A 25,550-nucleotide genomic window follows, 5' to 3' on the forward strand; every position below is an offset into this window, starting at 1 on the left:
GTGTGTTAATCAATTTTTATTTATTTTATATTTATATATTTATTGTTTTATTTTTATGATTAATTAAAGCATACATAACTGTATTATTTTAATTAATATTAAAATAATTGTAATAAGTCAATGTATTGATTTATTTGAATTAAACTTTTCGTTATTTATTAATATGTTTGTTTATTTGTCTATGTATTATTCTAATCGTATATTCATTATTTATTTCATTGTATTTCGTTTTCCTCTACACATTTCCACGGACCACCAGTTCTCCCTTGTGGACCGTAGTCTGAAAACCCCTGGCCTGCCCTGTACTAAATTTCAAAAGGAAAAGGAACAAATTCCAGCCCGTATTTTATTTTGAGACCGACAAAGGAGACCTCTGTGTTTGCAGCACAAGATCTGTGGGCGGTGCTTTCCAAGATGATGTTACGATTGGATGACTTGGATGCAACGTCACGGCAATGTCCACCAATCAAAATTAAATAATCTCTGCAGAGGAGCACAAGTTTTCCGCCTACTTGCCAAGAACCAGGAAATAGTCATGATATTTTGATAGGTGACTCTCAGTTGATATTAGTCATTGTGAAATACTTACTTTTCTATTAGTTTCGTGGCCGACGGAGTTTGTCGCAGTTATGGCATCGTTATTCAAGAAAAAGACCGTAGATGGTAAGTTTTTTGCTGCTGCTCTAAGGGCTTGTTTGTTTGTGAAAGCCGCCCAGCAACACTCACACGTCAATCATCGGCTGGTTTCCTTACTGAGTGTAAATTTGTTGAATACATTTAACCTGATTTGGGGTCTTTTGGGGGCATCCACAGTGCTATATAACACAGAAGTGTCTTTTATTCTAAAATGTGTTTGTGGGAGCTGCCACTGGAAACATTCTACATATCAAATATCAAACATCTATTGATCTGACTTGAGTCTGCTCATACTTAACAGTATCGGGTTAAAGATGGTCGAAACGAATAGTTAATGAAATCACCGGGCCACTACTGTATCGTTAAGGGTTCTAAAATGACTTGTTATGAAAGTAGTAGGCTAACAGTTACCTTTAAATATGTATTTGTTATAACTGACTCAGAAATTTCAGCATTAATAATTTAAATGGGAATCGATAACTATATCTCCTATCATACTACAGATGTTATCAAAGAACAGAACAAAGAGCTGCGGGGAACGCAGAGACAGATTACAAGAGACCGGACAGCACTGGAAAGACAGGAAAAACAACTGGTGAGAATCCCCACCCATCAATGTGACGTGAATATGATGCCAAAAGTTCCCTTTTCTCAGCACTGAGGTGTATGAGATCACGAGGTTATGTCATTATGTCATTAATGTCACAGAGGGCCTTAGTTAGTGTGTCAATAGATTATGACTAACATCTCATGATTCTGTTGAGATACCATGTGCCATTGCTGGTGTAACTTTTAAGAAGTTGCTGGTGGAATCCTTTATACTTTTATTACAGCTGCCCGTCATACATCAATGGCTATATTTTAAAACCAGTGTAAACGTTAAAAAACATTAGCTGTGGTTGCCAGAAATTCACTGTAAAAAGTTCTGTCACAGTGTTTCAGGTATTACAGAATGGTATATTGGTGCCTGTATATTTTGGAACTTATAACCATATAATTCATTAAGTGATATAATATACCAATTTACTTGAACTACCAGAATCTGATTTGCTTTTCACCTTTAAAAGTACTACTGATAGCCATAATAATAATAATACATGTGGTAAAATATAAATCCACATGTTGAATTGAGTTCATTGAAAGTGGTTGTGGCCTTAAAACATGGCCAATAGCCATATATAGACATGTTCAAACACACACACACACCATCAGGGTAACACGTATGACACTAAAATAATTTAATAAAGTTGTTTGTACATTTTTACAGGTTTTGTTTGTTTGTTTTTTTGGAAGAATTAGTCTTTTTTTTTCTGTGGCTTCTTACACAAATGTACAACATATCGGCATTTTATGGATTAAAGGTGTTATACAAATAAACATTCTTCTTCTTCTTTATCTAATTATTATGCCGTCACCTCTAAGCCTTATTCTAGCTTAACTGAGAACTGTAATGCAATTATAATGCATCTCTAACCGTTTCCTACTATATATTTTTTTTTCATCACAGGAGATGGAAATCAAGAAAATGGCTAAAACAGGGAACAGAGAGGCCTGTACAGTTTTAGCCAAGCAGCTTGTGCAAGTGAGGAAACAGAAAACGCGTACATATGCTGTCAGCTCTAAGGTCACCTCCATGTCCACACAAACCAAGCTTATGAACTCCCAGATGAAGATGGCTGGTGCCATGGCCACAACCACCAAAGTAAGATCCTCATGATAACTTTTATAAAAGTCTGTTCTAAACCCCAGGAATTTAGACAATTCAGATCCACTCTGACTTCACATTTAAGTAAATAGGGCTGCTCATTTTGTATTCCTAAAACCCAAAGAGAATTGGCATTTTAGAGCCGTTGCTTCCCTCTGGAATTTCAAATGGGTTTTTTGAATCATGGCTTTGGATTTATGAGTAAACATTACTGTAAGAAACGTTGCTATTTTATTCAATAAAGTCTCTTTAATGTGAAAGGATATTAAAGTAATATTAACCTTGTTTTACACAAATGGAAAACCACTATTCAAAACCCCCATTATAAATTCCCAAGGGAACTCATGGCTTGAAAATGCAAATTTGCTTCCAGCTAGGGCAGCAAATTGACGTTGTGCACGACTTAACAACTCTATTAACCATGTAGGTAAATTGTTTTGGTTTTATTAGTATTTGTACTAATTTGGGCCTACATGTTGGTCTATTCTGTAAATGCAGAACTGGCACAGTGTTGATACATAGCCATCATCCTTTGCATAATTGCATAAGTAGCCTAAAGTGCACATTTTAAAATGGACATGAATCAAAGAGTGACTCAAGAGTTGTTTGTGTCTCTGCCTCTCTCAAAACAACTTACAGACAATGCAAGCTGTCAACAAAAAGATGGATCCACAGAAGACCATGCAGACCCTGCAGAACTTCCAGAAAGAAACAGCAAAGATGGACATGACAGAAGAGATGAGTAAGATGTGTTTTCAGTTGTTTATTTATTGTTATTGTGGTTGTTTTTGTGAGTGGGTTTTGAAAAATAATGTTATAGAAATGGTTCAGGAAGGATTGACTGTAATGCGCATGTTTGTGTCTGTTTACAGTGAACGACACTCTGGATGAGATCTTTGATGATTCTGATGATGAGGAAGAATCTCACGACATTGTGAGTCAGGTGTTGGACGAGATTGGAATTGAGATCTCAGGAAAGGTAAGAACTGAAATATTATACGGGCATCAGTCAAATCATGTTGAGGCACTAGATTCAATAAACTGTCTTATGACGGTGTTACTGTACTGTGTAATGTTGTGCATTAGTGTTGAAATCCATTTTTGTCCATTAGGGCTGCGTAATATATTGGATTTAAAAAAATCTTTAATGATTATTCTTATATGTGTTATATGCAACAACCAAGCAGCAATGATGCTAGTGTGATACAGAGAATCTATGACTGAATTTAAAAATGTTTTTTTCATTCAAACAAGGTAAAAACGAGATAGCACCTTGGTTGTGTGGTAGTATTTTGGCTTTACATTTGATGACCACGCTCAGTCAGCCCTATTCAGTCTGTCTAAGCACGGCAAACTATAGAAAAGACTGCAAGCATGGTTAGCTCTTCCCTCTTCCTAAACAGCACTAAAGCAGCACTCCATTTGTTCAGGTTTGATCTATTTAAAGGTGCTCATAGCAACCAAAACATTTTTTGTCACATACAGCAAACAGCATCTCACTATCTGCTAGCTGTCTGTCCCCTGAACACACTGTAAAAAACGCAGTCTCTGTAGACAGTCCAGGCTCCACAAACGGCAAGAAAAACAAACTGGGCTAACCCGCACCACGAAACATAACAAACTGTTCCGGCCAATAACCGACATGAAGGGTTTGGGGGGTTAGTGTGCGGATGAGGAGGAGGGAGGGTCTAGCTAGCCTCTGTTTTGTTTGACAATACTTCGAACATCAACAAGAAGTGACGTCACCCAACATCACTTAGAGCACCTTTAATCTTTAGGCCTGTTTTTTTCTTTTTTTTTACACATTGATATGTAACTATATATAAAGAGAAGCAATATGAGAAAAGATCACATGCGGAAAATGGAGTCAAAGTGCTGAGCCTCCCATAATTTGTTGGTCTTGATGTTCTACATTACATATATCATATAAATAATTGAACCCTATACATTAAGCCTTTTTTAGGTTTTGCATTTGACTTACAGTAATCCTGAATCAGACTTTATGCAGAACGTCACGTAGTACAAGATTTGCTGTTTAATCTGATATATGTTTTCTTTAACAGGAGCTATAAAATAATCCAACAAGTTTATCACACATCATGTTTTTCATTTATCAGGCAGCCCTAATGCTCATGTAACTGTAAAATCCCTATTTACAAATGCCAGTAGAGAATTTTTACCACATCACAGTGGGTTTCATTTGATAATAATTGCGTGCAAGTGTTCTTCGTGTAAAAGTTCTTCAAGATAAGTTTGTGATGTAAAATTACCCTGTTGTGTACGTGCATAGATTTGCTATATTTACTCTTAAATTTGCAAGAAAAAAGAAGAAAAATGAAATGACACACACCCACATGTCCAGGGCATTCCGCACACATCACCTGTACATCCATTTGTCACTCTTTCAAAAAGTATCTTACGTTCTGCACTCTCGCCTGAGAGCACATGCAGCAGGATCTTTGAGTAAACATATTTGCTGTAATATACCATTTATCACTATTGAAGTATATGACATATATGACAAGTTCTGCTTCTGTGAACTCCAGAAATGTGAAAAGTGCCCATAAACACCTTTCATATAAGCCTAGACTACATGTGAGCAGCTACATTTTTACTCTGAAATATTTTAGTGGTGTTGTCATACCAAAATTTAAGTAGATGATACCAATGCCAGTTACATTTCAGATTCCCAGTACCATAGCAAAAATGATTTAATTAAACTAATTAAATGTAAAAAGTTAATTATTATACATAAATGTATAGTACGCAAATTGGGACGTACCTGCCTTTATGAATGAGTCGTTCAGTCATTTATTAGACTGATTCATACAAAGGCCCAGATACATTCAGTAACAAAACATAATTTGCTGCGTCCCAATTCGCCTACTTATACTACGCCCTAAAAGTATTTACTCTTTTTGTGAAGAAAAAGTACATACTTTTGAGTGTGTAGCAAAAGAGTAGACAAGCTTTGGGACATACTACTTCGTCATCTTTAACGGACAGCTCTGTCGCTTATTTACGTGCATCCTGTCACCGTGAACTGCCCTGTCAATCATCTTCTGATCTTCAATCATCTCGGAGAGAAATGTTGTAGCACGATGATCTGCCAGTCGTGGGTCTTTCACGCGGAGACTCTCCTAATGTGTTTGCAATTTGAATATAATGATGCATTTTAAAGTTAATGGCTGAACATATCTTTACAAAAGTTCACAATGTTGCTGCAGATGAAATATCACGTGGACAACATTGAATATATAAAAAAAATTTAAGGTTAGATACTGATAATTAATCACTCAACCCCCTTTATTTAAACCTCTCTACATAACCGCTGGACTCGCACATCCTCCATGTCTGTAGTTTTTTAACACTTTTTACGCGTGTTTGTAGTTCTAATCTAATCCTCGTCCAACGCGAGATGGGTTGTTGTGGGCAGTATTAGCCGTTAGAGTGCGCATCGATCTGCACTTCAGATTCTGACCGGAAATAGTAGACCATCCGGGTATCTTTGGAATACTACGATTTGGGACGTACTAATTCTATTTTCGAATACTATTTATTACGCACCGATTTTGTTGCTCAGAGATGTACAATTTCGCAAGTTTGAAATGTGCTATTTTCGTTAGCAAAATAGAGCAAAAAGAATATTCTAAAATTTAAGTCTCCTAATTTTAACTTCTTGTTTATTGACCTAAAATCAATATCACATTTGCAAATGTGCTGATATTCAGGAAAACTGCACTCTTGCTCACGTGGTATTGCTTATAAATATTAAAAACAAGAGTCATTTTTTGCACCATATCATGGATTTTGGGGATATTTTTTTTTAATTAATTTTGGATGGCATATTTGCCCCAAGCCCCCGTTAATTTCCGGCCTTTTTTTTCCCTTTTTCGAGCCTAAGCGGTTGCTCCTTCTGTTTGCGAGGAACAGAACGCGTGAAACATAGCAAAGGCCGCTACTGATCACTAAATGAGAGGTAATATCCGAAAAAGCATAATGGGGCACTTTAAGTGTGAACTTATTAATGAATCATAATTTCTGTGTGAAAGAATTAACACATTTTATTTTAGAAACTGAGAGCCACAGAGAATTATTAAATAGTTTTTCTGTACCCTACGGCCTACGCAGTGAAGTGTCATGATTATTGAGTCTTTGATTGCAGCAGCACTATCCATCACATTGTTTTTGATCCATAATGGATTTTTTGTCTCCCCTGCAGATGGCTCATGCCCCTTCAGCTGGCCGAAAGCAACCAAGCGCCACCACATCCAAAGCAGATGGGATATCAGATGCGGAGATCGAGAGACAGCTCAAAGCCCTTGGAGTGGACTAATGCTCATGCACACACACACACACACACACACACACACCTGATTATTGCCTGGCAACAGGAGGCAACAACACACTCTGCTCAGATTCACAGACACACATTTGAATACATCCATGCCGAATACAAATGCATACATACGCACGGATGCTAATAAATGGACAGACTAAAAGCTTACGTTCACTGTCACAGACCTGCCTACTCTGGGATAACCGTGCCACAAATGGCAAATGCAATTTTTTTTAATATTATTATTTATTTATGACAGTTACAATGACACTATCAAGGTTGTTTGGCACTCTTTCAGGGGCTCCGCTGTTTCATCCGGCTTTAGAAGGACAAAAAAAAAAAAAAAAAGTTTCAATACACTTGTTGTAAATGAATACTTATACAATACAACGCCTTTGAGAATAAGGCAATTGCATTTCCCTGAAATCTACAGCTTCAGTCTCTTTGATCGATAACTCTGGAATATAACTCTCGCATTGGTGTAAACAAGTTTGACAGGAGAACTCTACCTCTGTAAACAGAAGAAGTGACAGGGCTGGCTCTTTAGTCTCGCTGTGCTTTGTCTTGTCCTCACTTTACCTTGGTGTTCTCCCGCATGGCAGAACATGAAGTGTGAGTCACATCTTTAGTTCCCTGTTCTCACCTTCACTCAGTTTATAAATTGGAAATGACTGAGTTTGTCTTCTAGGTTCAAATATTGTTTTTGAGTGCTCATATTTTATTCAGGGGCGATGCCAAATCATAAGAAGTGTGTTCGAGTTGAGCACATTATTTATCCTCCTGTGGTCTGAAGATGGTTGTTCTCCTTGATTTCTCATGTACCTGAGGTCTCAGGTTGACAGTGTGTGTGGGTTTCTCTTGCGGTCGTATTGGTGTATTGATCGAATCGAATTAAGTCAGGGTGTGTCGCACGTGAAAGCGGCATACTGAGCTTGATCTTTGATTGTGCACAGATCTGGTTTTTAGGTAGACGAAGGTTATGCACTGCAATATATAGTAAGAATGTAAATAATGTAGCATGACAGGTTAATTAGTTTAGTTAATTAGAGTTTATTGTTTAATCCACAGTGAGATTTTTGAAATATGGGTGATGACTTTCCTTTCTTAAAATTTGTTCACAGACAGATATTGTTCAAATTTAAGGGGATTATATACCCTATTTAACCATAAATAAAATTTGTAATAATATGTGACTTGTTTGTGTTTTGATTCTATGGATAAGTGGGAAGTTGTTTGTTTAAATAGCCATTTACCACTAGAGGGCAGAGCCAAAACATGCTTAAATGTTTACAATCGTTACCTATTTATAAGAAAGCTGCACTGCTGTTCAAAAGTTTGGGTGCAGTAAAATATACATATTATTATAAAAAAATTTATATATATATTATTATTTTTTTTTTTTTTTTTTGGTCAAAAGTGACCGTAAATAAATTTCTAGTGTTACAAAAAGATTATATTTCAATTAAATGCTGTTCTTTTTTTTACTTTTTATTCATCAAAGAATCCTAAAAACAAAACAAAAAAATCACAGTTTTTACACAAAACAAATTAAGCAGTTCAACTGTTTTCAACATTGAGCACCAAATCATATTAGAATGATTTCTGAAGGATCATGTGACACTGAAGACTGGAGTAATGAGTAAAAAATAAAATGTTGAAAATAGAAAATCGTAATAATATGTCACTGTATTTTAGATCAAATGTAGCCTTGGTGAGCATAAGAGACTTTTAGTTCCATCTAGATTTATTAACATGAATACATTACAGACTGATAAATAAAGTCTCCAGAATATTGGAATTGGCTGAAAACTGTTCACTTTGAAGAAAGAAAGAGTCTTATGTTCCTTGGAATGTTTTAAAAAAGACTGTTTCTCTGACCTTAATCCTGTATTTTAAAAAAGTACAATAGTTAGGAGACTGCCATGATATAAACTTTTTTTTTGGTTATGGTCGTTTGTAAGCATTTATCTCAATTTAACAGCTTACCGACTTCAAACCCAAAAACTGCCACTAGTGTAGGAGTCCTTTGAGGATTACTGAAAAATGTGTCACCCTCACATTTTCACTTCATTTCACAGAGAGACTCAAGATGCACATAGTACAATCCTTCTGGCCTCCTTGAATGTCTGGAGACGCAAGTGTGCATGACTCAGAGGCAAATGCTGGCTCTCCCACTCGCAAATACTTGAATATTCAATCTCAGTCAGGTCATGCTAGACTAGCCATGAAGAAGAACCTGACTCAAAGTCCAAAGGTAAATCGAACCTTGCAATATGATTAAACAGAATAACAGATGTCGACAAAAGGCGGTGTGAAGATTAACCACACAGCTTCTGGTCAGCTGTGGTCAGACAGGCCTAAAGCTCGAAATGATGTTGCAGGCATGCATTTGGCAGAAGCAATTGATATTGGCTTTTCTTCAGAAGTTGACATTTTTATTTCTATCTATATCATTCAGTCAGACACCAAAGGCGGTTGGCTCTTCATCCCAAATAACTATCAATTGCTAGGAGGATATGATGGGGAGGTCAATATGAAGAGACTCCATCTTAAGTCATCATGAATATGGCAATACAGAATCTGAGGCTGAAGAGAAATTCAAAACCCTTTGCATGTTTGTTTATTAAATATTTTGTCAAGACTTGATTCATGCTTTCAGCTGCAGTCACATATCAACTTACTTTTTCTCGATTGCTTAAACACATTTCTTGAAACTGCCTTGTATTCTCAAAACAGTAAACACAAATCCATAACGTCTCACCCAATTCCCCAAACATCCTATTTTCAGGTCAAAATGAAGCTCTACACAAAAAAAAAAAAAAAAAAACTTTGCCTTCAGACATCACACACAAGCCCTCACAAACACACGCACTGCAACATAGTCTTACACACTGGTGCAATAAATTCAAAACAACATTTCCAAAACTGGCGAGTTATGTTGCCTGTGGTTATGTTCTTCCATTTCATCGTCTCTCTGTCCTAGAAAAATAGAAGTACTGATTGCTGTACCTGTAACACGTCCTTTTTACAAAATGGAAGCATTCAGAAAACTCTTTCTGTATGTGAGGCATTTTGATGCATTTCTTTTTATTACAGTAGTATAGGGCAACAGCACATTACAGTACATGTATGTGTTGTAACAGCACCGTGTACTGCACTCAAAAGTTACAGTAGAGAGCAGTCTGAAGTACATCAACTGTACCTGTTTTTTTCTTTCCTGAAGGTTCTTATGATCGAGGCGACGGTGAAGCGACTCAAGTTTGGCTGTACTCGTAGCCCAGCCTCCCTCATAGTCATACCATGGACAAAGACATGGGCAACTAGAGTGGAAATGCTTGTCTCTTTGGCCTTGTCCTTCCCCTTCCTCTTTCTCATCCTCCTCCTCCATCTCCTACTTTTCCTCTTCCTTTACCTCTTCCTCCATTCCCATCTGCTCTTCCTCCTCCTCCTCCTCTCCAGTGTCCTCAATCTCTTCATTCATGTCTTTCTGGGCCCATTGTTCCAAAACCCACTGAACTGACTCTGGCCCTTTTATCTCTCTATTGATGTGTGATAAATTTTGACTCTTAGTGTTTCCACTTGGGTAATTGTGTGCTAACTGAGTTGAAGCTGTGCTGACCTGAGTGAACAATATTGAATGCTAGTGCTTTCTAAATGACAACATGGTGTAGGCAATGAGAAATGAAGGGATTTGTGTGTAGAGTTTTGCAGTGACAGTTCAACAAATCTGACTCATGTGTCAAAACAGGGGAATAGTGTTTAGGGAAATGGGTGTGCTTTTTGATAAATGGTGTTATGGTTTTGAAATTTTAGTTCAAAAGCCTGGATATAGTGTATAATAATAAAATAAAATAAATTAATAAATACATTTTTTATTAATAAAATAATAAAAATAATAAGGCAAATGTGTTTTTATCTATGGTCCCAAAGTGTGATTTTTTTTAACATTGAATGTTAATTAAAATGATTTGACCCTTTTTCCGTTTCATTTGAATAACTTTTTATAATGGGTGCTTCTCAAACGGAAGGTTGTATTGAGGTTGTGTCATTCCTAGTTCAGTCCTTCTGAGGCTTGAAGGCTAGAGTCCTCCTCAGCATTAAAAGCCAATATGAGACGGTCTAGTAAGTGAGACGGTCTACGTCACATGTTTCCGCCCCTGCGGTCACTTCACGAAAATACTATTAAATCTTAATTTTGGAAAAATACTAATCTTTATATTAACTGCTTTTCTATTAATGCAACACAGTGAACGACAGCTGTCTGCAGTCTCCCACTGGCTTACATTATTGGCAGTTTAGTGTTAGTGATTAATTTACTGCAAAACAAAAGATAACATCTTTCATGTCTGAAAATATTATTGTTGTATTACATTTCATAATAAACTCAGACGAGCTCAGTACCGACTCGTTTTCCATCAGTTTATTTTCGTGAATTTAAATGTGTGCAAAGGATTGTGGGTGATTTAAGTCCGTGAAGGACACATCCGATGCGTCCTTCAAAACAGGCCGAAAGAAGGACTCGAAAGGAAGGCTGCCTTACAAGGATCCTTCAACTTGAGATGGCCTTCAGCGACGCTTGATGACGTGGCGGCCGAGATATGCAGGCTTTGTAGGATCAACACTATCTCACGACCAATTCGTACGAATTCGTACGAATGATAAAAAGTTGGCTAATTCATACGAATTCGTACGACCTCACTCGTACGAATTTGTACTATTTGTCTAAACCCACGTGATGGGTAGGTTTAGGGGCGGGGTCAGGGGTAGGTCATTCGTATGAATTCATACGAATTGGGCAATTCGTAAAATATGTGCGATTTTGCAAAAATCTTACTAATTCGTACGAGTGAGGTCGTATGAATTCGTACGAATTAGCCACCTTGTAGAATTCGTACGTTTTCCCGTGAGATCAGGTTGGATGCAGCCTTCTGTTTGAGAAGCACCCCAAGAAAAACAAAACTGAAAACGACTGTGACAAATACAGTGCATGCCATTGAAAAGAATGTAAGTCTATCTCTCACAGCCTAATTTTCATGTGTGTGAAATTCAATATGGCACCTATACCCTGACAAAAGTCCGATTTCCCCAAAAAATCGAAGCAGAAAATTCTGAAGTAGTAGTATAGAGTCATGAATTTATGAAATTGATTGCCTGCTATAATAACAAAACTCTATGCTAATTTAGTTTTTTTCCCCAAATGGCTGACCCTGTCTACAGCAAGACATTACATTTATTTGTATCTTAAGAGTCATAAAATTGTTCTTACAGAATACAAGATCAATAATAACATAAAATATTCTAAAAATTAAAAAACATATGCAAACATTTTACTCTAAGTGTCTTATATAGTTTACTGCAGCTGAGACTTCCGCCAAATGGCAGACAGTAAATGATGTGTCATGGGTCACATGAATCAGACATCTTCAGTGTTAAACAGTTTGTTAAAAAAGGTCATGTCATCACCAGCATTTCAATGAGGGCTGCAAGGGGTCGCGCACATGTGATGCAACTAAGTAACGGAGAAAAAAAGCCTAGTGGGAAAAAAAGTTATTAATGTTGAACAAAACACTCCTAATAATTTACTTACTGCAGTCATCTCTACTTAGTCAATGGAAGGGGTTAAATTACATTGCTTTTTGTTCCTCTGAAGTAATTTATGCTGCTTTGCATGCAACTTCAAGGAATTTCTAATCAACTTCTTCTTCCCCGAGACAGATTGTTGTAATTTAAATAATTTGTGCAGGCTAATAGCCATTTCCCTTTTGAAACAAGAAAACAACAATAACTGGCACGTTACTCCTGTTGACTAAGTAGGAACATTTCATACCCTAAAACAATGAACCGTTATTAGACGTTGAAATATGAGCAACATACCTTTTTGGCAACAACTTGAGCTTGAAATCCTTGTTTGATCTCATAAATAACTCACAGCACAGTCAATGTTTTGAGTATGGGCTATTTTATAACATTGTCAAACCTGACAGTATCAATTTTTCTCAAATTCACCCTGTTACTTGAGCCAGTTTTGCTGTATGATTCTGGCCTGGATACCCCAATAAATTATCTTTAACAATTAGCTGGAGAACATATTAAAGGCATCCACTTTGGATTATGGATTATGGCTTCCTTATGATGGTGTCCAATCATAAACTCAACTAGCACTTATGTGTGAGGGTTGTAGGTAGATCTAATGTCAAGTATGGGTATTTCCGTGTGTTATTACGAGACACATAATGGTCATGATTGTAATATACAGCTGTGATCAGAGCACAAGGGCATCTATGTTCTTCTGCCTGTAAAGAGAGTAGCAGATGCTGGCTATTTATTGCATTTCAATTAATTTAACACATTCATGGTTCAATGGTTCAATGTTCCCTCTAATTTGTGTTTTTGCTGAGCAAAACCTATTTTTATTATAAGACAGAAATTGTATCCATTTTATTAATGTATTTTACAAATTTTCAGTTAGCTCAAGATGTCTCTTTTTTCCCCCACACATATTTGAGTCTGTTTTCCTTGCAGTTTTTTTTTCCGTCTGTGCAGGAGTAACATCAAAGCACAGCAACATACTTGAAGCTCAGAGGGAACGTTTCCCAAGGAAGTAATTTGAATGTGTTGGTGTGCATATGAGAGACAGAGAAAGCAAGTTCAGAGAAGAGATGGAGATGTGGTGTCTGGATCTCTGTTTGCATGATATGAACTTGGACAAAAATAGCAATAGCAACTTTATTAATATAGCACAATTAAAACAACACAAGTTGACTAATGTGCTTTTACGATGTCACACAGAAAAAAGAAGAAAAAAAGCACCACATAGGCACATATAATAAAACTGATTAAAAGCTATTGAAAACAGATGTTGTTTCAGTTGTCCTTTAAAATCCTGTACAGTAGCAGCTCTCCTCTAATATGTTTAGGCAAACTGTTCCAAAGTTTAGGCGCTGCTACAGCAAAAGCGCAATCTCCTTTTTGACTCAGTCCATTTTTAGTAGCTTCTGAGTCGCTGATCTCAAAGTTCGTAAGTTCGTCTAGTCTGATATTCAGTTAAGAAATCTGAGAGACAGGTCGGTGCGAGTCCATGCAAGGGTTTGTATACACAATCAATCCTATATTAGACCGGAAACCAATGCAGGGGGACCGGGGTAGGAGTAATCTGTTCACCTTTTTTTTATCCCCATTAAAAGTCTAGCAGCTGAGTTTTGAACTTTTTGCAAACAAGAAATAGAAATATGACTAATCCCCATATAACGCATGCCAATAGTCAAGTCATGATGTTATCAAAGCGTGGATCACAGTTTCAAGGCCTTTAAACTTCAAACATGATTTCAGATTGCATAAGTGAAAGAAACTTGACTTTACAACATAATTTATCTGTTTTGTCCAGTTTTAGAGAGCTGTCAACACAATATTCAAAGTTGTAACTGTTCACATTTAGTTTACTTGAGAGTGAGAGAAAGACAATAAAATTAAAAGAGACTGATGTCACTAGCAGAGTAAGTTTGGAGCAAAGAGCGAATCTGAAGAATCAATTTTGTTCATTACAACAATATGTGAATGAAGTGGTAATCTATTATATGTTATCGTTTTACAACGATATTTTTTTTGTTCTTTTACATAAGTTTTGGTTAAATTTAGGTCACAAAGCCAAAATAATAATTGGTATGTTGCCCCTAAGTTCTCTTCAGGAGATTTTTGAGAGGTCTGTAAAGAAGCAGAGCCTTAAAATTATTGGTGATCCCAACCATATTCTTCATATAAGTAGATGCCATCAGGCAGGAGATAGGGTATAAATCGGTTTGTTGAATAGGTATAAATTCTCTCTAATTCCACTGTCAATTAAATTATTGAATAAAAAGGAATGATCTGTGTGTGTAGGTGCGGGTAAATGGGTAATGTATTGGGTATTGTGTCATGTCTTAAGTGTAGGTATAGTGTAATATTAGTATTGTGTAATGATTGATGTATGTCATAGTTATGTTTTTGTGTTGTATGGATGAAGTGTAATCGTATAGTGAACTGTTGTATGTTGACCTGCTCTCTCAATGCAAGACGAATTTCTCCTATAGGGAGATTATATGGATAAACTAAACTAAACTAAACTAAACTAACCTAAAAAAAAAAAAGTTAAAATGCAAAGATGGGTGTCAGATCCAACTTTTATTACACATCAAATGGTGTCACTTAAAATGAAGGCATCTTGACAAATCCACACAAACAAATATCCATTGGGACTTTACTTCTTTATTTTCAGTTCCATATGGTGTAACAAAAGTGTGACGCATTGGTGTGCCATCCGACCATGCTGCCTTTATGGTTAAGATACAGTATGTCTAGGTTTTTTGTCATTTCGTCTCAATACTGACAAGATGATAAATGTTGTATGAAGTGCCCTCCTGGGCCTGTGACGCAGATATCACAGGTTTGTCACAAGTGACCTGTGAAATAAGCCTCTTGGAAAAGGCACTTATATATAATATATATATATAGGGACGTGCAGAGAGTTCCTCAGGGGCAGGGGCTCAAATGTAAAAAGGGGCATATATATATATAAACAGTCTCTCACAAAAGTGAGTAAACCCCTAACATTTTAGCAAACATTTTAGTATATCTACTCAAGGGACAATACTATAGAAATTAAACTTTGTTATATTTTAGAGTAGTCAATGTGCTGCTTGTATGGCAGTATATATTTACTGTCCTCTGAAAATAACTCAACACACAGCCATTATTGTCCAAATAGCTGGCAACAAAAGTGAGTACACCCGAAGTGATAATAGCTGATCATCGTTTAACCATGCAAAGCCACATGTCCTATTCATCTTGTTCATGTTTTTGTCTGCTTAACAGGACCATACAAATTTGTGTATCTTGTATTAGATCAAGCTTGTCAGTGCTCAGACCATACGCCACACACTGCAACAAGTCGGTTTGCATGGCCGTCGTCCCAGAAGGAAGCCTCTTCTGAAGCTGGCTCACAAGAAAGCCCGCAAACAGTTTGCTGAAAGCAACCTGTCCAAGAGCATGAATTACTGGAACCATGTCCTGTGGTCTGATGAGACTAAGATAAACTTGTTTGGCTCAGATGGTGTCCAGCATGTGTGGCGATGCCCTGGTGAAGAGTACCAAGAAAATTGTGTCTTGCCTACAGTCGAGCATGGTGGCAGCATCATGGTCTGGGGCTGCACGAGTGCTGCTGGTACTGGGAAGCTGAGCTTCATTGAGGGAAACATGGATTCCAACATGTACTGTGACATTCTGAAGCAGAACATGATGCCCTCCCTTCAGAAACTGGCCCGAACGGCATGATAACGACCCCAAACACACCGCCAAGATGACAACTGTCTTGCTGAGGAAGGTGAAGGTGAGGGTGATGGAGTGGCCAAGTATTTATCCAGACCTGAACCCTATTGAGCACCTGTGGGGCGTCCTCAAGCGGAAGGTGGAGAAGCGCCATGTGTCTAACATCCAGCAGCTCCGTGATGTCATTATGGAGGAGTGGATCCCAGCAACAACCTGTGCAGCTCTGGTGAACTCCATGGCCAGGAGGATTAAGGCAGAGCTAGATAAATCAAATAAATGCAGGCTTGATGCGCATACGAGTTGTTGTCAGCCTACACTTCACATGATAGGCCTGTAGGCCTGGGCTTCATTTAACAAACTATGATAGTTTCATCAAATGGTAAACGGTGTATCAATATAGACTAAATACAAGTGACTTGAATACTATACTTATCATTAATGCTACATTTGGTGCTGGTTTTGTGCAGTGCTTTGTAGTCAATTAACATCAATTAGTTCAACGACACAGATTCAGATCGCTCCATAAATGTAAATTCGTCTGTCCATGTAATTTTCAAACGATTTATTTATAAATGACCAGATAATTACCGTTCCACTTCAATGAAATTTGAACTTGTTGTGCCACACTGTAAAAAAAATCTGTAGAAATTACAGTATTACTTGCAGCTGCTTGCCAGTAACTTACTGTAGATTTAAATTGATGTTATTTACTGGCAACAGTTTGTTCAAAGTTAAATGAACATTAAACATTAACAAGTCTTTATCTTTACAGAATAAAACTAAAATAACAGCCTCATGCAAAGCATTCTGGGAACCAAAATCTGAAGGAAAAAAAACAGAAAAAGGTTGATGAAGATTTCTGGTTCCCAGAATGCTTTGCATTAGGTTGTTATTTTATAGTTTTATTCTGTAAAGACAAAGACTTGTTAATGTTTAATGTTCATTTAACTTTGAACAAACTGATGCCAGTAAATAACATCAATTTAAATCTACAGTAAGTTACTGGCAAACAGCTGCATAACTACAGCAAATTTTTTACAGTGCAGATGACAATTGGTCGGTGTATTATACATGACAAACAGGCTTCAATGAATTATGTAATATTTTAAAATATGTGATATGTGGATTTAAATTGAATCGATACACAACCTTTTATTATTGAAAAAAATATATATATAGCAACGACACCTCAGACTGACAAAAACGTAAAAATAAACCAATGCCGCAAAATGAATGGCTACCTTTTCACACTTTGATGATCGTGAGCATTATCTTCTCAGTTCTTGCACATGCGTCGTGACGCTCTCGTGAACGTCAGAGGCCCAAACGGAAGAAAATGAATAGTTAAATAAAGTCGTTATTTTTGTTGTTTTTTTGCGCACAAAAAGTATTCTCGTCACTTGATAAACTTAAGGTTGAGCCACTGTAGTCACTTGGACGATTTTAACAATGTCTTTACTATCTTTTCTGGGCCGGGAGATACTATTACCTAGCAGCCTATGAAGGAGTGAACCAGCTCTCTTAATTTGTGTTCCGAAGATGAACGAAAGTCTTACGGGGTTGGAACAACATGAGGATGAGTAATTACTGACAGAATTTTCATTTTGGGGTGAACTATCCCTTTAAGTAATACGTTTTTTTACTGTTTGCAATGCATTATGGGCTGTGTTAAATTACAGTACAATGCAGTATTTTTTTATTTGGTGTTGGAGTACGATTACAAGTCTGGTCTATTTTGTCAGTTAGGTTAATGTTCATTTTTCGAGCATTCAAAATCACTTTTATTTGGGTACTTGTGATGACAATTTTTCACAAATGTCATTTTTAAAATGTTTATTCAACGCTGAAATGAGAAAATTTCAAAATGATATATCTACACGCATTTTAAAATCACCAGGTTTTATCAGCTTGGTTTAGATCATCTATAAACTTTGAAGACTGGTAGTGGTTGTCACTAACAGCAAGTTAATCTGTTGCCCGTTGTAAATAGCTTTTTAACACATTGAAAGTAAAAGTGTGCTAAAAAGAACAAAAGCAATACAACTTAAAACAAATTTTTTTTTCAGGAGTCTAAAATATTGAAAATCTAAAAAAACAAATTAGACCATCCACAGTTGATTCGCATTGTAGCTGAATATCTGTCCAGGTGTTAGTTAGTTATTCAGTTTCATTACCATCTATACTGTTACAGAGCAGGCTCCCGCACCGCCTCCTCTTCACCACCGGAGGGAACCTTCCCCGGAATATTAACTTTACCCATTGAACTCCATTTCCCATAATACCGCTTACCTGGGACTGATTGCGTTACACACCTGCACCTCATTTACACACACTCATATAAACCACTTCCACACACACATTCAATGTGAAGTCTTGATTCTACCCTGGCCATCATTTCTGAGCGTTTATTCCCGTGTTTGATTTCTGTTATTGACCTTGGACTGTTTATCGTTTCTGATTCTCTGCTGCCTGCCCTGACCTGGATTGTCTATTGATTCCTGATTCTTGCTGCCTGCCTCAACCCTTGCCTGTTCACCTGTGTTTGACCCTGCCTGTCTTGACTACTCTCTAATAAAGCTGCAAATGGATCCCACTGTCTCTGCCTCATCACAACAGAAGACTTCGCCACTTATGGATCCAGCAGCAGTCATGCAGATCACCACTGAACTATCTGCTCAAGCATCACAGTTATCTCTTCATCATCATCAGCTGAGTCGTCTTACCTCCCTCACTGAGGAACTCGTTCAAGCACTACAAGCTCTCCGAACTTCAACCAGTCACGCTCCTTCGGAACAAGCACAGAGTGCATCAGCACATCCCGTCAGTACTTCAATCAACACTCGTCTCGCCTTCCCGGAGAAGTATGACGGTGATCCCACTAAATGCAAGGGGTTTCTGTTACAGTGCAATCTCTATATCGATCAGCAACCTTCATTATACTCTAATGATGCCGGACGCATCGCGTTCGTCTGTTCACTATTGACTGGAAAGGCACTTGAATGGGTCACGGCAGTTTGGAGACCAGAGGGTTCGTCATTTTCCTCATTCAGAGCATTCCTTCAACAATTCCGTAATGTCTTTGAACACTCCACAGCAGAAGGAGGTCCGGGAGAACAATTGTTAAAACTCTCTCAAGGAAGGAACACCGCCGCTGATTACGCTCTCACTTTTCGCACTCTCGCTGCACAAACCAACTGGATAGAGGATACCCTCCAAACTCTGTTCAGAAAAGGTCTCACAGTCGAACTACAGTCTGAGTTGGCCTGCCGAGATGAAGGTAGGAGTCTGAACGAATACATCAATCTCACTATCCAGGTTAACAATCTCATGCGTCCTCGACGCCGAGTCAGAACACCCCTATACACCGCTCACGAATCCACTACAATGCACGAACCAATGCAGCTGGGATTTGCTCATCTTTCACCTGAAGAACGAGAGCATCGCCAGCAGAACCGTCTTTGCCTGTACTGCGGTCAACCAGGTCACATGAAAGCTTCCTGCCCTGTTCGTCCTGTCAGCAAACCTCAATCGGTGAGTTCTCACACCAAAGAGAATTTATTCACATCCAGTATCCTGTTACCCATTCGCCTGCACATCAAAAACCGAACTATTGTCACTACTGCCATGCTCGACTCAGGAGCCACAGGGAACTTCATTTCTCATGAATTCATGTCATTACATCAACTAAAATTAAATCCCTGTGAGTCTTCTCTGACAGTGGAGGCGCTAGATGGCCATCCCATCGGAGGAGGAAAAGTTCATCGTTTGACTGAAGAGATCAAGATGCACGTCGGTACCCTGCACTCAGAAACCATTCAGTTTTATGTCATCCAAGCCCCTCATCACTCTATTATCCTCAGTCTACCCTAGTTACACACCCATAATCCACACATTTCTTGGAGAGATGGCCAGATCACACAATGGGGTGAGCACTGTCAATTCACTGTCTCCTATCGACCAGGATCAAAGAACGTAAAAGCAGACGCTCTCTCCCGCCAAGCAGAAGAACCCACTCAACTTCTCCCCAACGACACCATCATTCCCGAGAGTCTCCTGGTAGCCCTGGTACAGTGGGACATAATCACAGAAATTGAACAGTTCAACCACCAAGCAGAACTTCCATCAGAATGCCCCGAAAACCTTCTGTACGTTCCAGAACCTTTGCGCTCGAGACTACTCGACCAAGTACATTCTGCACCCAGCTCAGGACATCCCGGAATCACGGCTACTATCCATCTACTTCAGAACCGCTTCTGGTGGTCAACTTTACAATCAGATACCATAACTCACATCAAGAACTGCATAACTTGTAATACCTCCAAGTCTTCCAGACGACTCCCAGCAGGTCTCTTAACTCCTCTGCCTACACCTCAACGCCCCTGGTCTCACATAGCCATCGACTTCATCACAGACTTACCACCTTCACAAGGCCATACCACCATACTCACCATAGTAGATCGATTCTCCAAAGCCTGCCGGTTAATCCCTCTTCCCAAACTCCCCACTGCACTAGAGACTGCTGAATTACTCTGCAACCAGGTTTTCCGCTTCTACGGCCTTCCTGACGACATAGTCTCTGACCGAGGACCCCAATTCACTTCCCGGGTATGGACATCCTTTTTCAAACACCTCAATGTCAATATCAGCCTTACCTCTGGTTATCATCCCCAGTCCAATGGACAAACAGAACGTCTTAATCAAGATGTAATTCGCTTCCTGCGCTCCTATTGCCAACAACACCAAACCGAGTGGAGCAGGTATCTGTTCTGGGCTGAATACGCTCAGAACTCTTTGGTCAAACCCGCTACAGGCATCACTCCTTTCAAGTGCATCCTGGGCTTCCAACCTCCACTTTTCCCCTGGTCCGGTGAACCCACTGACTTACCATCTATCACAGAATGGTTACAAAAGAGTGAAGAGGTCTGGGATCAAGCACACACTCATCTCCTCCACGCCGTCAGACATCAAGAAGTCCAGGCTAATCGTCACCGTCGCCCCGCTCCAGTTTATCAACCCGGCCAGTGGGTTTGGCTCTCTACCAGAGATCTCAGACTTCGACTTCCATGTCGCAAACTCAGTCCCAGGTATGTTGGTCCGTTCCAAATTCTCAGACAAATTTCCCCTGTATCTTTTCGACTTGATTTGCCCGCTAATTACCGTATTTCTCCTACATTCCATGTATCACTCCTGAAACCTGCCGGTGGTCCGAGAGGAGAGTCGGAGGAGGGAGTCGCGGCTCCAGACCCCCCATCCATCCTGGTTGACGGCGAGGAGGCGTACCGTGTGCACGAGTTGCTTGACTCCAGGCGCCGGGGTAACGTCCTCCAGTATCTGGTTGACCAGATTACCATCTATACTGTTACAGAGCAGGCTCCCGCACCGCCTCCTCTTCACCACCGGAGGGAACCTTCCCCGGAATATTAACTTTACCCATTGAACTCCATTTCCCATAATACCGCTTACCTGGGACTGATTGCGTTACACACCTGCACCTCATTTACACACTCATATAAACCACTTCCACACACATTCAATGCGAAGTCTTGATTCTGCCCCGGCCATCATTTCTGAGCGTTTATTCCCGTGTTTGATTTCTGTTATTGACCTTGGACTGGTTATCGGTTCTGATTCTCTGCTGCCTGCCCTGACCTGGATTGTCTATTGATTCCTGATTCTTGCTGCCTGCCTCAACCCTTGCCTGTTCACCTGGTTTGTCTCTGCCTAGCCTGCTTTGCCCTGTCTGCTGTTTGACCCTGCCTGTCTTGACTACTCTCTAATAAAGCTGCAAATGGATCCCACTGTCTCTGCCTCATCACAACATATACAAAAGGAAACATTTTAGGAATAATGTTGAGCTGTAATGTAAAAATTCTGCAGTGAATCTGAACAGTAGAAACGTGTTAAAAAAAAACGTTGCTAGTGTTATGGAGAAATGAGTTGACTTGAGACATGCAGGAAGTGTTTTGTTAGTCAACACAATTATTAATCTCCTTGTTATCTGGGTTGTACTATACATTGACATTTTATTTTGATAAAATATTCTGTTTGCTGCTGTTTTACAGTGGTACCCTGGAATACATCAGGAGATAACATGCAGCCATGTTAATGTTCATCATGGTTGGTTGGGTGTAAAATGATTCAATTTTCATTCACCTAGGACTCTTTTAGAAGGTACACATTTTTCACTAAAATGTTACATTTGTTGCATGTTACCTTTTAATATGTTTGGTCTCAGGTTCTCATGTTGTAAGGGGGTATACTTTGTTATTTATATATATATATATTTTTTTTTAATAAGTTTATTTGTTAGCCAAAATCTGTCTTCTCTGTTTTTTTTTACCTGGGTCATCTATTTTTGGTTTAGAATCCTTGTTGAATGTTGACTGCTCTTTTAAATGAAACTTTATTTTGATTTAGAGCCTCTCAAAACTGGTGCCAGTATTTTACCGTTATCTGGGGTTTAGTCAAATCTTACGGGAATTCGTACGAATTAGCCACAAACTCATCCAAATTTTTGTGAGATAGTGTTGTTCAAATTAGTGACAACTGATATTTATATGCATTTTATGTAAGTAGTCTGCTATACCGTTATAAAGATCTCATTGATTTACATTTAGGCCACATTTCCTTAAATATAATGTCAAAAAGTGAACTATACGTTTAGTCACTCAGGTGGCACAATCCCGTCTAAATGAGAAGTTAAACAGATTTAAAGCCAAAGTGTCTGTGGGACTAAACTCAAAGGAAGAGTTTTGTTTAAACACGTCATTCTAAACTTTTGGTATAGTGCGTTTATGTGCGCATTGATAAATATTTTGATTTCATTTGAGATATTTTGATCTGTTTGTCTTGTAATTTCAGAATATACGAGTAGTATCGATTCATTTCACACTAACTTTATGTCCTTTGTGAAGCTTTAACATTTTGAATCCCATTGATTTCAATCATTAAACTTCTTTTTTTTCTTTTTTTTTATATCTTCTTGTGTTCCACAGAAGAAAGAAGCCATAAGAGATTGGCTCTTTTTTGGGGTAAATATATTTATATACACAATTACAAAGTGGCTGCAATACTAAAACCACAATGGCATACAGTATTTAAATAAAATAAACCAAAGTGATATATAAAATTATCAAAAGTGTACCAAAGTCTCAGAGGTGGACAAAGTACACAACGTCCTTATTTGGGTGAAAATACCGATACTACTGGTCAAATATTACCTTGTTACAAGTATACAAGTTGTAAAGACCGATTTTTACTTAAGTAAAGTACAGAAGTACTCGTTTTTAAAAGTAAACTTAAGTATCAAAAGAAAATGCATTGTTTTATTATTGTTGCATTGTTGTATGTGATACTTACAGTACCTATGCCTCTGAAGCAACCCATTGAATACACCTACCAGTTAGTAGTATCTGTGGAATTAAGAGTTTTTAGCATGTTATAAAACCTATAGAAATTAAACAAATGTATTAAAAAACAAAAGCAAAAAGACAGCCATAATCATCTTCATTTTTTTAACACTCCTTCCAGCCCAACAAAAGAAGTACACATCTATGTGTATCCATTCATGCACATTTGAATCAAGTGGTCTATAAAAATCCAACCTGGTTTAAAACCCAGCTCTACAACCATAGATGTATAACTGCCCAACTGCAAAACTGCTTTAACTAACCTTTGCCATGAATGTGTGCACTGCGCCGAGGATCTGTCTTCGTCCATTTTGCCACCAGTTGATTAGTGTTCAAAGAAAATGATGGGGAATCGCTGAACTTCACGACACGTGACCCTACAAGAGTGATTGCTGATGGTAAAATTCAATCACGTTTTAGAAAAAAATACCCAATAAAAAATCATCCCCTGACTGACGTTACTACTTTCTACTCAAGGACATTGACAGAAATGTAGTGGAGTAAAAAGTTGGCCTACGATATTTGTCTTTCAAATGTAGTGAAGTTAAAGTAAAATGTTTCCAGAAACCATAATAATCAAGTAAAGTACAGATACTCAAAAAGTGTACGTAACAGTACTCAAGTAAATGTACTTTGTTACTGTCCACCTCTGCAAAGTCTTTATGGATTGCATTTTTGGCGATGCTTGATTTTAGCACTTCATGACTAATACTTGTCTTTGTGTGAAGATCAATCCTTAAGTGAAATCTTCCAACTCCACAAACTTGTGAAGCATAAAAAGGCCTCTAATGATACCGACCACCATTACAAGGTAATTAAACTGTCGACCCTTTTGACCTTCAGGGAATTTATCCATTTCACTTGATGCTAATACCAAACGATGTGCAAATAATGAGGTTACAGGCTCATGTGCAGCACAAAGAAAAATAAGGATCAGGGTTTATAGACACATTTAGGCAGATATAGCATTTTGTATGTTAAAAGGCCATACACATATTGTGTTACAGTTGTTATCAGTCCATTCATCACTTAAAAGCTTAGGTAATGTTTTTGGTTTATAGCCGGTAGGAAAGTATTTATTTCGATCTTAACACAAAGACGTAATTTTCCCATGCCTTTCCACTGAAATTTATAGCTTCCTTTAAATTTTTGCCCATCATATTTCTGCAGCAAGAAGTTTGAAACAACTCTGTGTGGAAAAGTGCTCCATAAAAGTTATTTTGGTTACTTTGTGGTTTGAAAAACAAAAAAAAAGTTGTGTTCAAATGACACAAGGGTGAGTAAATAATGAGACAATTTTCTTTTTCGCGTCAGTAATTACTTTAAGAACATGTAGTTTCAACTTTCAATAGGTGTCCTTTCCTAGCAAACAAAAATAATTTATCCATGTGGGAATGTTTGCATTCAACCTGGAGGCAAAGCTGAACCTACAAAATAGCCTGACGTAAACAGTTAATTCTCCACGGTTAAATGAAATGACTTGACATCTGCTGTAAACAAAGCCTAGAGAAACTGGTGTTCCGCAGGAGGAATTTTAGCTTTGGCTTTTATATAGGGATCAGATGAATGGGTTTTTAAGATAAGCTATAATGACGAATCTCTGCTCCGGGGAAAGACTGACAGAATGAGAGGAAAGTGACAAGCCGTGTGAGAGCATCATCACAAAGGCTTCCCGTCCCTCCTCCCTGCGTAGCCCACCTGTTCGTGCTGATTTATATCCTTCACTCTCTCTTTTTTGTGTCTCGCTCTCATTTTTTCCTCTTTCAAGCAAGCCCTGGCCTTGTTACAGACACTCTTCCTGTTCAGATCCCAATCTCTGTACCTGGCTTATTATAAATCCAATTCCCTGCCTTTCTGACCTCCCATTCTCAATACATTTCCTCTTTCAACATGCTGCAAAACTATTGATGTGAGCAAAACATCCTGACCAATCACAGTTTCGTTTGCCTCTATTAAGATGCAATCTTCTCTCCATCTCACTCTTTGGTATCTTAGAATACATTACCTCCATGTGCTCTAGACCTTCCAGGGTTTATTTTTATAATATGCACCGCTGGCTGTCATGAAGCATGAACCCTGTCATTTATTGAGTGTGCTGATATTTGGTGGGATCTGTTCTGCTTGTTGAGGTCTGAGCTTCTTCACCGGTTACATAACAGCC

The 25,550-nt window shown here is 38.2% G+C and overlaps 1 protein-coding gene across 1 annotated transcript; it reads left to right on the forward strand.

Annotated features, from left to right (window-relative positions):
• The first annotated feature begins 485 nt into the window (after window positions 1-485).
• chmp2bb (charged multivesicular body protein 2Bb) lies at window positions 486-7,861 on the forward strand. Its single transcript, XM_084403028.1, has 6 exons — window positions 486-663; window positions 1,140-1,231; window positions 2,144-2,338; window positions 2,981-3,083; window positions 3,214-3,320; window positions 6,564-7,861. The coding sequence occupies exons 1-6, from the start codon at window positions 630-632 to the stop codon at window positions 6,675-6,677; spliced, it is 645 nt and encodes a 214-aa protein (XP_084259154.1). The 5' UTR covers window positions 486-629; the 3' UTR covers window positions 6,678-7,861.
• Window positions 7,862-25,550: the final 17,689 nt, after the last annotated feature.

This window comes from Rutilus rutilus (assembly GCF_951802725.1).
Source record: "Rutilus rutilus genome assembly, chromosome: 2".
NCBI lineage: Eukaryota > Metazoa > Chordata > Actinopteri > Cypriniformes > Leuciscidae > Rutilus > Rutilus rutilus.

Excerpts from the sequence above, each read along its gene's own strand:
- chmp2bb (XM_084403028.1), top strand. The coding sequence starts at position 630 with ATGGCATCGTTATTCAAGAAAAAGACCGTAGATG. Across the intron at positions 664-1,139 it reads CAAGAAAAAGACCGTAGATG|ATGTTATCAAAGAACAGAAC; the intron begins GTAAGTTTTTTG and ends ATCATACTACAG. Across the intron at positions 3,084-3,213 it reads GGACATGACAGAAGAGATGA|TGAACGACACTCTGGATGAG; the intron begins GTAAGATGTGTT and ends GTCTGTTTACAG.